Source organism: Plectropomus leopardus, chromosome 13 (assembly GCF_026936395.1).
Source record: "Plectropomus leopardus strain MGB_pleo_1.0 chromosome 13, ASM2693639v1, whole genome shotgun sequence".
NCBI classification, from domain to species: domain Eukaryota; kingdom Metazoa; phylum Chordata; class Actinopteri; order Perciformes; family Serranidae; genus Plectropomus; species Plectropomus leopardus.
The window spans coordinates 21,647,979-21,664,427 of record NC_142188.1 but is presented as its reverse complement, the minus strand read 5'-3'; the positions used below and the strand labels follow the sequence as shown (position 1 = coordinate 21,664,427).

Below are 16,449 nucleotides of genomic sequence, written 5' to 3'. Positions count from 1 at the left end.
AAATCACACAAAAATGTCATACTATAGTATGTAGTGCAAAATCGCATCCAAACGTCATACTATTGTACATAGTTCAAAATTGCACCAAAATGTTTTACCAAAGCAAATTGTCCAAAATCACACGCAAAAAGTCATACTATAGTATGTTCTTCAAAATCGCACCAAAATGTTACACTAGCATGTCGTCCAAAATCACACAAAAATATAATTCCATAGTATGTTGTCCAAAATCGCACCAAAATGTCATACTATGGCATGTTGTCAAAAATCTAACAAAAATGTCACAAAGAGCATGTCGTTCAAAATCGCGGCAAAAAGTCATAATACAGCCTTTTGTTCAAATTTGCGGCAAAACGTCATACTATAGCATGTCCCTCAAAAATCGCACATAAATGCCATACTATAGCATGTCGTCCAAAATCACACCAAAAAGTCCAACTATAGCATGTTGTTCAACTTCGCGCCACAAAGTCATACTCTAGTGAGTCCTTCAGAATCACACCAAAATGTTATACTATAGCATGTCTTCCAAAACTGCACCAAAAAGTCGTACTATAGCATGTTATTCAAAATCGCACCAAAACGTCATACTGTTGTACATAGTTCAAAATCACATCAAAATGTTAGTATAGCATGTTGTTCAAAGTCACATTATAGCATATCGTCCAAAATAGCGTAAAAAAGGAATATTGTATTATGTCGTCCAAAATAGCTTTAAAAACTTCTTGTATAGTGTGCCATCCAAAATAGCATAAAAAAGTAAAACAATAGTATGCTGTCCAAAATAGCTGAAAAACGTCATTCTATGGTATGTGGTCCAGAATAGCATAAAAATGTCACAGTATAGTATGCTGTCCAAAAATAAGATGTAAAAATCATACTATATTTTGTTTGTCCAAAATAGTATAAAAAAGTTATACTATAAATATGCTGTCAAAAATGGCAAACAGAAGTCACACTATAGTACATGGTCTGGAGTAGAATAGCATTACAATGTCATAGTATCCAAAACCCAATTCCAATGAAGTTGGGGCGCTGTGTAACACTATAATTTGCAAATCATTCACAACCTATATTCAATTGAATACATTACAAAGATATTTAATGTTCAAACTGATAGACTTTATTGTTTTTTTGCAAATATTCTCTCATTTTGATTTTGATGCTTGCAGCACGTTCCAATGTGCCACACATTTTCACTGGGAGACAGGTCTGGACTGCAGGCAGGCCAGTTTAGTACCTGCACTCTTTGACTACGAAGCCATGCTGTTGTAAAACAGGCAGAATGTGGCTTGGCATCGACTTTCTGAAATAAGCAGGGACATCCCTGAAAAAGACGTTGCTTGGATGGCAGCATATGTTGGTCCAAAACCTGTATGTACCTTTTAGCATTAATGGTGCCATCACAGATGTGAAAGTTACCCATGCCACGGGCACTAACACACCCCCATACCATTACAGATGCTGACTTTTGAACTTTGCGCTGGTAACAGTCTGGATGGTCCTTTTCCTCTTTGGCCTGCTAGACACGACGTCCATGATTTCCAAGGACAATTTGAAATGTGGACTCGTCAGACCACATCACAATTTTCCACTTTGTGTCCGTCCATCTCAGATAAGGTGGTTCTGGGTGTTGTTGATATATGGCTTTCCCTTTGCATGGTAGAGTTTTAACTTGCATGTGTAGATGTTGCGATGAACTGTGTTAAGTGACAATGGTTTTCCTGAACCCACGTGGTAATATCCTTTACAGAATGATGTCAGTTTTTAATGCAGTGTCATCTGAGGGATCGAAGGTCACGGGCATTCAATGGTGGTTGTTGGCCTTGACGCTTACGTACAGAGATTTTTCCAGATTCTCTGAATCTTTTGATGATATTATGGACTGTAGACAGTGGAATCCCTAAATTCCTTGCAAGTGTACGTTGAGAAACATTGTTCTTAAACTGTTCGACTATTTGCTCACGCACACAAAGTGGTGAACATTGCCCCATCCTTACTTGTGAACAAGTGAGCCTTTCAGGGATACTCCTTCTATGCCCAATCATGACACTCAACTCAATCACTCAACTGTTTCCAATTAACCTGTTCACCTGTGGAATGCTCCAAAGAGGTATTTTTTGAGCATTCCTCAACTTTCCCAGTCTTTTGTTGCGCCTGTCCCAGCTTTTTTGGAACCTGTTGCAGGCATCAAATCCAAAATGAGTGAATATTTGCCAAAAAACAATAAAGTTCATCAGTTTGAACATTAAATATCTTGTCTTTGTAGTGTATTTAATTGAATACAGGTTGAAAAGGATTTGCAAATCATTGTATTCTGTTTTTATTTATGTTTTACACAGTGTCCCAACTTCATTGGAGTTAGGGTTTGTAATATGTTGTCCAAAATAGCATAAAAAGGCATACTAAAATAAGTGGTCCAAAGTAGCATAAAAAAAGTAATTGTATGGTCTGTTATCCAAAGTAACAGAAAAGTCACACTGTAGTTTGTCGTCAAAATATAGTATGTCTTCCAAAATAGTACTAAAATTGACCTTGACCTTGACCTTTAACCTCCAGATTCGAATCAGTTCATTGTTGAGTCCAAGTGGACGTTTGTGCAGAATTTGAGGAAACTCCCTCAAGGCCATCTTCATCTTGTGACCTAGACCTTTAAACATTACTTTTCAATCAGGCCATCATTGAGTTTAAGTTAATGTTTGTGTCAAATTAAAAAGTTGCCTCAAGGTTTTCTTGTGATATCAGTTTTACAAGAATGAGATGAATGCAAGGTTACTGTGACCTTGATCTTTGAGCACCAAAATATAACCGATTCATCCTTGAGTCCAAGTGTTCACTTGGACTCAAGGATGAATCAGTTGGTGACAAAATTGAAGAATTTCCCAAAGGTGATAACGCATTTACAAGAATGAGACAGAGGGGTCACAGTGGCCTTGACTTCTGACCACCAAAATCTTGAGTCTATCAAAGCCTTTTTGAGAGATTGTGCTCACAAGAATGGGCTGGACGGACAACCAGAAAATATTATGCCTCCCAACTCAGCTATTGCTGGCGTGGAGGCATAAAAATGGTAAGCACAGGAAACTGACCATGCTTACATTTTTTTAAATTAAAATATCTGACAGTTTTGAACAGTGGTAATATTTCTTGTAGACATCTAAAGCTGATCTTTGGTCACTCTTGCATGTCTGCAGTCTACAAGTCTTCCAGTCCAAATGTCTCCCGAGTACAACAACCCAATAGATGAAACTAAAGCACATCTCTGAGCCGAAGCCTGAGACTTCCATTTGATCACATTTGTATTCAAACTCAGATCTTTAATTGAACCAAATGTGTCTTCCTCTTCAAGTGCTGTTATATATATCTTGATCTTAACAACACAATTGATTGCCTGTGCTTTTTTGCAAGTAAACCGGCCTGTTTTGTTTTTTTCCTTCTCCATGCATCAGCGTCTTTGTACCACATGATGTTACATGTGCAGACATGAAGGCTTCAGCACCCATTGTCTTCAATTTGAGGTCTCTTGGACCTGACAGATGAAATTCTCACTTTGTAAACTAATCAAATCTGATCTGATGTCATGTACAGTATTGAGAATCTCTTCACCTTGACCCTAAATTTTGAAGAAATGCAAAATTTTTAGCAGCAGACACTGCCTTGAAGTTTATAAAAAATTGTCAGTGTTGAAGGTCATGTTGCTCCCTTATTTAGAAAGCAATCCTTCATCTTAATGTGAAGGGCATAGAAGCTAAGTGAGCAAGGGTTTCTGTTAGACTTTTTTTGGGTACAGTTGAGGTGTGAAGCCAGAGTCTGTGACCTACAGAAGTCAGCATTGGTGTGGCGGCAGCCGCAGCGACTCAACAGCAGACACACGTCCTTCCTGAATGCCCGGGTGAAGAGGGTGTACAAGAAAGGGTTGCAGAGGGAGTTGATGGGATAAAAAAGGATGAGCAAGATCTTTGAGTGAGACACTGTTATGAGGGGCATACGCAAGGCTGCAGAGATGGCGAAGAAGGATATTGGGGCCATGCACACAAAGTCTGTGAAAATGAGCACAGCCATGCGCTTGGCAATCTTGGTGTCTCCATGGCGAGAAGAGTGCTCTGGGTTTCGAACACTCAGATATATGCATATGTAACAGTAGCAGACCAACAGGAAGGCGGCGACGTTGAGAATGAGCACAGCGACCACGTAAACCTGAGAGCCCAGTGTGTCGATGTCCATGGGCAGACAGATGCTCACTTTGCTGTAGCTGCTTACCCCCACAAGAGGGAGCAGGGCAACCACCAGAGAGAAGCCCCAGCCTGCCCCCATTATGGCTGCCACGTGGTGCATCCGCAGCCTCTTGTTTACATGCATGGCATTAATGATGGTGTGTCTGCGCTCAAGGCTAATCACAGTCAGTGTGTATACTGATAGCTCGCTGGCAAACACTGTCAAAAACCCTGCTGTCGCACATCCTTGCCCTGTCTGCCAATCCGTGGCGTGGTTGTAATACTCATGACGGGAGTGGTAGTCCATGAAGGCGATGAGCATCAGGTAAAGCCCCATGCAGAGGTCAGCGAAGGCCAGATTACACATGAGGAATCTGGAGATAGTTAGTTTATGGCGGCTAATTAGCAGCATAGCCAGAACAGCCAGGTTTCCCGTTACAGCGAACACCGTAATTATCCAGGTGAGACAGCGCAGGAAGGGGAAACCCAGCAGGTCCTCACAAGGGTTAAAAGCATCTGGCTTTGGCATGCACTTGACAAAGGGGCTGTTAAGGCAATCAAACTCCAGGTCTGGATACTGAAAGTTGATGTCATCGATGAGGTTCACACCATCTGCGGTGGGCTCTCTGGAAAATACACAGATGTTAAGATAAAGATCCTACAGCAATTGATCAGGAGGAACAACACTGCGTTTTCTGATTGTGTCACAGTAAAGCACAAAAACAATCCTGTATGAGGCTGCCTTACTGCCGGATTTAGTTTAAATTCAGCCAAAGTTTACAACTGTATTTTATCCTGTCTGCTGTATGTCCGCTATTATACACACACATTGTATGTATGCGCATCATGGGTTATAATGCATTATAGACATGAGCTTTATAGAAAGTGTCTTTTTCTGAGGAGGAGGAGGATAATCAAATGTTTTTGGGAGAACAGGTGAGCTTGTTTCAATTTTTCCTCATGCCTTTGTATTAGGGGGTTATTCTTCCAATGATATTTCATATAGAAAACGGAGTAGGGGTGGATTTTTACAATTAAATGCATTAAAAAAATTAAATATTTCATATAAAGTGATGGTAAAAAATAAGTTTAATTGTGTGGTCACAGTTTTCAGTTTATAAATGCTGCTGCTTCTCAAAACCAAGCGGAGCCCCTGTGTGCTGCTTTCCCGCTGTTGCTCAAAGTGAAGGGAGTTAACCCTGAAGTCACTTCACTTCCTGTCAATTTTCAAAGTAAAACAAACTGTGCAGATAGTTTTGCTTTACTTAATCAACTATGGCGTGCTATGACGTATGGACATATGCACGTGTTGTTTTTACTCTCACTGCCAGAGTAGGGGATAGCAGGTTTAAATTACTGCAGCGGGGAAAAGGCAAAAAAGCTAACAGATTAACTAAATGACCAACAATCCAAAAAGTAAAAAACTTTGTACATGTAACCCAATATATTCACTTTTTTTCTCAACTGAGCCAGGAATAAAAAAAAAGATGGGAAAGGAGAATTATGTTGTGTTGAAATTTTTCTCAAAGCCAAGAAAGAGTGCAACAGTGAATTATACACACTTTGCTAATGATGTTGTGTTGGTGTCGGTTTCACTTTGTTTGAAGTTTTTAACATACAATGTGAACAAAAATCTGAATGCAAATAATCAAACTGCTGAATGACTGTGCCATCAGACTGAAGCCAACCACGGCAATAAATCATCCCTGGCGTTTTAGTGAAAATTCTTGGGTAAACACTGGAGCTGATGACAGTCAGAGAGATATGACAATAATGGGTGTAATTTAAATATTCTGATGAGATTATTCAAACAAGACAATTACTCATTTCTGACCATCACACTGAAATAACACATCCGTCCTCATGCTACAATTGTACAGGTTGAAAATTACACTCAGAAGTCAACTGAAATTAGAACTTTTGTGCCTGGTACAGACTGACCTACTCCACATTTAAAGACATTTATAAAGGAAGGTGTCTATTATGATAAATACTTGTTCTTGACAAACAACTCACTCTACTTTTAACTAGATTTATACAGGTAGCAATCCATTTAAAAAGAGATATCATATCTGACAGAATGACCTACTCCACATTTCACTACATTTATAACAGCAGGGCTCTATTCTGATGGATACTTGTAACTGACAGAATGACGCACTCAACATTTAGCTACATTTATACAGAAGTAGTCTTTTTCTGTTATATATCCTTACCTGACAGAATGACCTACTTGACATTTAACTACATTTATACAGGTAGTAGTCCATTCTGATAGATATTTGCATGTGTGTACCATCGGGCCTGAAAAAATTCTAGGGGACAATGCCTGGGCACTGGTTAGATGGAGGAATGTCTACCACAGTTTATCTATACATGCTACCCACATTGTTTGGATAGAAAGTTGGTTGAAAATCAGCGAAGTATTCCTTTAAGTGGGCGGTGAAGTAACTTACATTTCAGCTTCGCTCAGGTCACAAAGTTTTGTGAAGTTCTTTAAGGCGCTTTCCCTTTAAATTAAAAGAAAAGGAAAGGTTAGACCACACAAAATGTCAATAAACTCCACTGCTAATTACCAACTGATGATCTGTATTCACTGGACAGAGTTCTTTATGCAGATGTGAATGGATATGCCACATCTCCGGGAGCGGTTGTCGGTTACCTTTGTTTCCGATGCCATGTGTGGAAGGCACAGCAGTGGCTCGGGTACGTGAGCTCGGCCTCCAGCAGCTCAGCCAGGCTCTCCAGTGGAGGGAGGATCTTCAAAGCGAAAGTAGAGCTGGCTTTCAGAAACCTCACCTGCCTCAGTCCTTTAGGGGGCAGGGAACTTAGAGCTGTGAAGGAAACATCCCTGAAATCACACACACACACACACGCACACACACACACACACACACACACACACACACACACACACAGAATGTAGACATATATTTCAGTAAAGATAAATGAAATAAACCAATAAAATATAGTGTTTCAATAAGGCACTGGACTACAAGTCGCTAGAACATATTTGGTCTATCTTGTCTAAGGTTAAAATTATCCTTGTATATTATGCCATAAAAACTGCCATAAAAATATCAAAGTATAGTATGCCAGAAAAATATGTCATAAAATGGTCATAGTATAGTGTCCCAAAAAAGTCACAGAATAGTATGCCTTAAAAAATGTCATAAAAAATGCCATAGCATGGTATGTCTTAACAATATCATACTATTATATGCCATAAAAAGTGTCATGAAAAGGTCATAATATATTCTGCCTTAAAAATATCATAAACTATCATGGTATAGTATGCCATCAAACATGTCATAAAAAAACATCATAGTATATTAAGCCCTAAAAATGTCTCAGAAAATAATTTTCTAGTACGTAATTACAAATGTCATAAAAATATATTTCAGTAAAGAAGTGAAAAAAAATAATACAATACAGTGTTTCAATAAGGCACTGGACTACCACAAGTTGCTAGAACAGACTTGGTCTATCTTGCCTAGTGTTTCAGATGTAATTTTTAACTCTGTTTAAAGGTTATAAAGTCAGCTTTTCCCACAAAAAGAACCATCATTTGGAGGTAAGAAATGCTGTGACAGGCAAATCTCTTAAGTCTCTCATAGGGCACTCTATTTATTAAGCCATCAAGAACCATCTGGAGAGATGCTCGTTCATAATAAAAAGACACACAGAAGGTTGTAAAAACTGACACAAAGGACTGAATACATTTTACACAAAGCCAAATAACATTCAGGATCTACTTTGCCCCCTCATTTGATTGCATTACTTGCAACCTGGCATTCATTAAATCTGAATATACCCCGAGGTACCTCTCTGGACCCCGTACAAGCAAAAAGAAGACCTTTGGCTTTTCCTGCATGTCAGTGGATACCACAACTGTAATTCATAAACTAAGATAAGAGGAAATTTCATATCTACAACACGGGGTTGCTTACAATCAGAGACCTTGCAAGCTGTATGCCCAGCAGACTGGGATATTTGCTAACTAATCAGTATTCTGCAGGTCTGCTTGCCTTGTTGGTTGTTTACACAGACAGGCTGTCACTGCCCCAATGTTTATACAATAAAATTATAAACATTGTTATGAATATTAATTTTGCTTCACTGACCTAGTTCAAATATGGTCACCTTAATGCTGTTGATTTAAACAACAAAAGATAGTTAATGTATGACTGTCCTCTCTTGTATTTAACTTTGCCACAATCGTGAATTTTCCTGCTTTTATTTTAATTTCAAGGACTAGTTTATTTTCAACAGTAGTTTAAAGTACAGTTACTCAAGTGCCATTTCAAGGTACTTCTAAGTACTTGACACAAGTATTTATTTTTTATATACGTAGTGTTTAAAAAGCGGGGGCGTTCCTAGGATTTGATGACATTGGTGGCTTAGCCTGGACCCCAACAGGGGGGTCCTGATAGGGTCCTTTCTTGGGATTTTTAAAAAAAATTTATTTATTGGATGAACAAGCTCTATTTTAATGCTTTATTATGCACTCTAAAACTACAAAACTATTTTTTTAACTTCCCAGAAAAATTATGAATTGTGATGAGAAAAAATATACGTAGTTGTTAGTTGAGTATTGAGTACAGTATACTTTACAAATGCTATCATGAAAAATCTGTAGACAAAAGCTGGAATAGCTCCAAATGTATATTATAGGGATATTTATGAAACATTTGGGGCTGAAGCCTCAGACGCCCAGGCTTAACAACATCACTGAGAAAAAGCAGTGTAGATCGTAGTTGGTTCAAGTGTAGCCCGCAGGCCTCCTGGCGGACCTCAGAAAAATGGGACACATGAAATGGATGCATTACATTTTAATCATCTGCTCCATTTGTATAGTCAGAATACTTTTGACTTCTGGAAAATGATAAAGACATTCTCTTTAATCTGAATTATTGTCACTTACAGAGAACTTGGACCCATGGCTCCTTCAAAAGCATTTTCCTCAATTTCACTGAGATACCTGTTGTCTCTCAAAATCCTACAAAAAAAAAAGAAAAGACTACTGTAACACATGTGACCTCCAGGCCAAACAGCAGTTTAGCAGTGAACATGTTATATGAAAGAAAATTAAAGATGACATTAATGGCCAACAATGCTCCTCAAACCATTTTTCATCCAGTTTTTTGTCTTCTCAGTTTGACACTGAGGAAGATGACTTTATTTTTAGACCACAGGGTGTCTGCACATATCTCGTCCCCATCAACATTCAGCAGTATGGGGCAGAGCAAGAAAACAACAGGGCATCCAATCTTTGTTTAGTCTTACATAACGTTTGTTTACTGGTACACTCAGTTTGTTACGATTAGAAAAAGAAAAGCCTTAAATCTGAACGGCACACTTAACAGTGTACTGTATCAGCCTGTATGCTGTTGTTGTTTAGCATGAGGGAATAAACTTGATTATCAACATGCTTACAGTGTGTTGAGTTTGGTTCCACTGAATGCGTGACATTCTATTTTCCTGAAGCCGTTTCTAACCAGGTTCCTGTCAAGGACAAAATGTTATACATTTGCTGTCAAAAGCACCCATTGCCAAGGTCAAAGAACTGAACATCCAATTACATAAGCATATTGAGACACTTCAAAACACATTCTTAACAAATGGTAACAAACTGTTGCCCTTAGCTTGGATAATGAGGCAAAAAAGAAGTCAACTCCTGTACTCACATGTCAACATACTCCTCTGTGATACCCTGGAAAGAATTGGCAGGAATGATGTCAATCCTCATGTTGTCTGCCATTTCTCTGTACACGGAGGAGATAACATTCACTCAGGCTGTTTGGCATAATTATCAGTTAGACAAAATTATGCATATTCATACAAAAGAAGAGCAGCTTAATGAACTGTGACCCAGTCAGGGGGTTTGCGGCAGGGTTGGTGGCATTGTGACATTGATAGATAAAGGCAAAACGGGGCTCAGAACAAACAGCTTGGGCTCTTCTTTGAGTTATAACATGAACAGGCAGTTTTGCAACATACAGAAAGACACTAATCCAGGTTAGAGACACTATTTTTAAATGCCATTACTTACAGGATAATATTTGGCACCAGGGAGGAGATAGTTGTGAAGTCTGGGAAGAGAATCAGCCCTGTGTTGGAGATGCTTCTGTGAAGACGATGAGCAGCAGAGACAAATGATTGTGAGTAGATAAGAACAAATCTCTCCTACAAAATGTCACGAGGTCGCAGATTGTTTCAGTTTGTAAGAGAAAATTTCCAGTTCAGGTTAAATGTTATTTAACACATCATGTCACTATCTGATTATGACCTTAACATGTTTCTTACATTAAACTTGCAACAATGAATGCTAGATGAATAAATAATATCTCCAAATCTTTCAGTGAATGAGTATATGCCCTTCTGTTTTTCTTTATTCTTTTTCACTGTTGTTTAATAAACATGCCTGAAAACTGGGTTTGTAAACAGTAGAAAGCACATAGAGGCCAATGAAAATATTATAGTTGTTTCTTCTTTTTTTTATATATCCATTACTTTTTTAGTCTCTCATTCAAAATTCCTGCAGACTCATTTTAAATTATGTTAGAGCACCACTTGGATTAAGACGGACAGTATTTTGTGGCACCAAGTCATTGCATTGTGCTGGAAAAAAATCACGAAAATATGAGCGTCCACCCAGGTGGTACATCACTGTCGATAAATACCTGTGACAGTTACAGAGTCATTTGTACTAGTAATAAATGCCAACTGTAGCCAACCAAAAACTGTGATATAATGACCTCGTTATTCAAGAGGCGTCGTTTTGTTCACGTAGGATTAATTTTCTTTCTACTGAACTACACCCGCCAACCATAACGCCATTAATGTATACACCTCATGCAGTCACGAGCATGAGTAGATGCATGCATCCTTCTGCATGATGATGCAGTTGGTGGGTGTAGTTCTGGAGATGGAAAAAAGATCCTACATGAAAACGGCTCACAAAAATGTCTGTTGATTACTATGAGTGAAGAGGTCATGATTTATGGAAAGAGACATTGCTGTTGAGTTTTCAAAGTATTTTTTTGGCACTTTGAGCACCACAAGCTGAGTGCCATTTAGTTCCATTAAATTAAAGAGAGGCCAGGCATCACTACGTCAATATCCCCAACATTCGGCAACTTACACCGAAACAATCTAGATAGATGAATAGAGGAAAAAAATGCCTATTTTTGATTTTGGGGTGAACTGCCCCTTTAAAATGCCCATCGTTAGATGGGCCTTTATTCACTAGATTTAAAATATAGTCATGTGAAGTTTGAAGAGCAGATCAGGGAATGGTACTAGCTGATCCACTTGCAGGTCAGTAGGGTTTAAATGGAAGGATAATGATCACACAGAGCAGAATGACTTACAAATATTCCAGTTTGGGCAGGTCAGTGAACGCCCCCTTTTCAATAACCCTCAGACTGTTGATATTCTGCACTGAACTGCGGGAATAAAAATGAGGAAAAGTATCAGCAATTACAATATTGCTGTCAGCGGCTGTCAACAAACAAACAGAAAAGCCCATTCATACATCAGCCGCTCTGAAAGTCAAGGATTAAACACGCTGCTTTGTAATTGAGAGACTAATCCTGTGAAACTTAAATGCAATGCAAAACACGTAGCAGCTGCTCGAATGAATAATTCCTTTCATCGTGCTGTTTGAATCTGACGTGTGGCGGAAGGTAAAGTGTCACTTACATTTGAGCCAGGCTGTGGAGGGAGAGGAAGGCATGTCTCTGTATCTGTGTGATGCAGTCGCTCTGGGAGATCTCACTGTGGCACAAAGACATGGCTCCACATCAGTCAACAGATTAACAAGAGCGTATAAACAAATTACTCCTGAAATGTCTCAGATCAAGCAAGTAAACACCAGTTTTTAGTGTAACAAATATCAGGAGTGACGCAAGTTATGGCTTTCTCTCCTTACTTACTTTTTAATGCACTTCTTTTGGAAATAGGGCAGAGATGACTGATATTGAGATACAAGCCATGAGGGAAATATTTAAATATCACCAACGACAATTCACACTTGTAGGGCACTACGATGCACATGCTTCATCTCATGTTTTGGAAAAGCTCCAACCATACATCAGGGATGCATCTGGGCCAGGAAGACTAAGTGAAGATGTTTAAGAAGGAGGACTAAACAAAGACGTTCAGAGACAAACAAAGTCAACAAGACTTCTCGATTCGTCCTTGAACACTTTGTTTTCTGATGGCTGAAGTCCCTCTCTCTGAGCCGCTCTCCATCTTCCTTTCGTAATCATCGTTTTCTCCCACTCTGTTGTAATCAACCGACACTTTTCTTAGGTTAACGTCACTCTACTTCCATCTCAAACAAAGAAAAACCAACAATTAGATGACTCCCATCTGTACGACTTATATTTTTTTCTTTCATGCTCTCCTCTGATTACATTATGTATAGTGTCATAATTACCACTTACAGCTCATAAAAGCTTTTTCACATGTAGACGAAGCTGTGCCAAGATTTCCAGTTCAGCGTCCACGGTGACAAACCACACACACCTCATGTCATTCCACCTTGACACACGTTACTTACTATGGTGCTAAAAAGACAAAGGATCACAGCGTGTAACCTCATTTAAACTGGATTTATCGCTGAAAACTATTTCATGATAGAGACAAGATTTGAACATAATAAAAACATTATGTTTTAGTACTGTAAGTATCTGAGACTGATAAGACTTGTCCCTGAGGAGCAGAGCAGAAAACTAAAACACACTCAACACAAACTGGCTCACAAATGATTTCACCACAGGCTAACACACGTTATCTGCTCATCAAACTGTTACTGATATGTTAATTAAATGGTGAAACCAATTCAGGATAATATGGTGGCTTTAGGACTCAGTACTTAACAACTGTAAACATGATAAAGACGAGACCTAATTAATCAGCAGTTAAAAAGAAAGAGGTTATATGTTCTGTCGATTCTAGGTAAGATATTCAGCTGTAATTGGATTTGCGCTGACTCTTTTTTTACTGATAGGTATCGCTGTGTTGTCTGCATTCTTGTGGGATTTTCAAGTCAGCTGGTTTTAAAACGACTAAACTTTGAAGTGTCAGTTAGCAGCATCTGACCCACCCATTAAGCAATATAAGCAGTTGCTAAAAACAGATTTTTAATTAACATTTAATTTTCTAAAGAAAAGCTGACAACATTTTGTATCATTTTTTTTTTTACCAACAAATAGTGATAAAACAATAAGCACAGAGACAGGTGAAATGGACAATTAAAAGGCTAATGGGTAGAAATCTATCACTTTCTGACCTCTACCCTTTAATCTGAATATTTTTTATTTTCTACCTGGAAGCATAAAAGAGACAGCAGGGTTTACCACACATCTGGCACCACAAATTGATTTTCTGTTTTTGGAGCTGGACTGTCGTTAGGAGTGCTGTTGAAATATGTTTACCACTCAGTTATTTATTGCACCGCACTCTCGGAGTGCAGAGTGTACACTGTGCACAGACGGGGAAGCAGATTGCCAAGCTCAGTGAAATGAAACTAAACCATTAATTTTGCTGTCTCTAAAAGTTAGCTGTCACTTGCCTCTGCAACAGCTGCTCTTTACATCTGTCCATCTGATGTGATCAGCTTTAATCAGATCAATGAATCAATTATTTATCCAACATCTGAAACTCCACAAACTCAATGATGCAATGGGAAATGTAAAATGTTCATGTTTTACCTGTTACTCATAATTTTTTCCTGAGTCTTGGGGAATTTTACATTCTTATATTTACTGTGCTCCTTTTGTCTTTTTTTCTAATATGATCTCTGTATTAGACTTCACACTTGGTTCAGTGTCACGTGAAGTGCCAACATGCCACAATGAGCCCCTCCAAAACATATCCAGCTTAGGGCCCCCAAAATACAAGGGGTGGCCCCATCTATTTGACCTTTATTGTGTCACAGCAGTGGGACAAATTTTACAGTTTTCTTCCTTTACAAAGATCATGTTTAACAAAAAATAATTTTCATCTGATTCCCAGTTACAGGTCATTCAGCTCCACTTCATGTCCCATTACTGTATGAGACAAATACCCAGCAGCAGCTAAATTGCAGTCATGTGAAAATGTAAACAGAGCATCTGTTAGAAACATGATGACATGGCATGTGGGCGAAACTTTGACTACACATTCACTGAGTTGGTGATCACAGCATGGGAAGTAAATTGAAAGCAAGGCATTAAAGTGAAGTGCAGTTATGTTAGGATGTAATGAATAGTCATAAACAAATGATCACCTCTTCCTCCATTGCTTTTAATGTACAAGCATTTGGTAGATATCTGATGTAACAGTTGAGTTTATTAGGTCATAAAACTTTTTGTTTTCCTTTTTCAAAATTATGTTTCAAATATCAAAACTTGATTTCTGAAAATTACGTAGTTTTCATTATTGTAGATAGAGTGATATGAAGTGTCCACAATATTTGAGTCATTTTAAAGAACATAAAATCATAACAACACCACCGGCAAAAACACTCTTCATACTAGTGATTATGAAGAACACTATAATAATACATCATGCCGTCTACTACTTATTTATTTTTACTTATTTAACTTAAATATCTGGTATTGTACTTGGAACCAGGTGGATGCGTGTTTGTGTCCTGTAGAAATACTTTGTCTTACTAATACTATATGCTCCTACATAATTGTTAAATTGTCTGATTCAACAAATATTTTAACTGTATTTAGGGCTTAATTTGCAAAGGACTCATACTATAAAGAAAGTACTTTTTTTGTTTTTGTCCTATGCATACATAACATTTCCTCACAGTGAAAAGCACATAGGCTACTAATATAGTACTTCAGATAATTACATGTTTATTCAGTGTCATTAACAATGTATTTCTGGTTGAGTTAATTGTCCAAATTGTGTCATATTCTAAGACTGGCAACATTAACTGCATTAATTAGGTAAAATGCATTATTTATCTGCTCATTTTTAAAAGTTTCACTCAAGTTTGAATAGTCTTCTTCGTTCGTATGTTTTATTGGGGCTAAAGTGTCTCTTTTCTGAGCTAAACCAAGTTTTAATACACCTACCATATATTTCTTCACCCAGTTAAAGCATTTAAGACAAAACAAGGAACTTACATTACTGTAATGTTGATCAGGTCCTTGAAGGCATGAGTGGGGACTTGTTTCAAGGGCAGATGATTGAGCCTTCTATAAGATAAGTAAAGTTGAAAGCCTCATAAGTCAAACGGGAAAATACAGACAACAGAAAAAAATCAATTTATCCTTAGACATTTCTTTTATGATAGGCTACATTATATAAGTTTAACCAAAATCCCATGTAAGAATATTGAAGTGACAGTAAGGAAAATAAAAATGATTAAAAGTTAATGAGAAGCCAGAACAACAAAAGAAAAGCCAAATGTGAATACCAAAAGGGCAGTGATGGGCTCAGTCCTTCTACACGTTTTGGACTGGCATACCTCAGACACTGAAGCTGAATTAAAAGTTGGGTTACTTACAGTCGAGGCACGGATGTTGCTCCTGTCCGAGAGGCCAGCTGAGTGTCTCTGCTGCACTGAAAAGTGTCGGCGCTGCAGCGGCAGATGGCCGGACAGGTATAAGCCCAGCAGGAGTGCACATTCAGGACACCGGACAGCGCGACCAGGAGCCAGACCGCCCGGGGAGCCATGCGTGTGACACCGGGCCACTCACCGGGGGACTAAAAAAAATACAATAACTAAAAAAACTCTGCTGAATCTCCTCAAAGTTGAAGGAAAAAACAACTACTCAGGAATTTCTGACATGCCAACCAAAGACGGAAGGCTTAATAAATGTTACGGTCTTTTTTTTTCCGCCCCACCTGAGCTCAGTGCGTTACAGGACCTGCTGCTGCCTTCAGGTGCCGTCGTAAATGCGAGATCACAGCCGGTCTGAACGGTTCAACTGAGTGAATCCAAGGCGGAATTTTCTTTGACAGCTCGAGCGGCAGAGATGTGACGTTTAGTGGGTGGAGACCATTTAAGCTCTGTCAAAGACTGGCGTTAAGTGAGGTGGTGAGGTCAGTTTTGCTTGTTAGAAATCAGTATTCAAGAGGGGAGAGTAACTGTAGCCTTTTTGACAGTCAGTGAACTATTGAGTATTTCTTTTTAATTTTTTTAACTTTGGGGGTGAGATATTTTAGTTATTTTTCAACCATATTTATCTTCAGCTTGCTTCGAAAATGATATTTTTCTCTCTTT

At 38.5% G+C, this 16,449-nt stretch overlaps 1 protein-coding gene across 1 annotated transcript; it reads right to left on the bottom strand.

Annotated features, from left to right (window-relative positions):
• Positions 1-1,139: 1,139 nt before the first annotated feature.
• On the bottom strand, positions 1,140-16,133 carry LOC121954385 (lutropin-choriogonadotropic hormone receptor-like). Its single transcript, XM_042501851.2, has 11 exons — positions 15,730-16,133; positions 15,347-15,418; positions 11,919-11,993; positions 11,588-11,662; positions 10,267-10,341; positions 9,902-9,979; positions 9,651-9,719; positions 9,139-9,213; positions 6,877-7,065; positions 6,671-6,724; positions 1,140-4,840 (listed from the first exon to the last, which is right to left on the bottom strand). The coding sequence occupies exons 1-11, from the start codon at positions 15,897-15,899 to the stop codon at positions 3,691-3,693; spliced, it is 2,082 nt and encodes a 693-aa protein (XP_042357785.2). The 5' UTR covers positions 15,900-16,133; the 3' UTR covers positions 1,140-3,690.
• Positions 16,134-16,449: the final 316 nt, after the last annotated feature.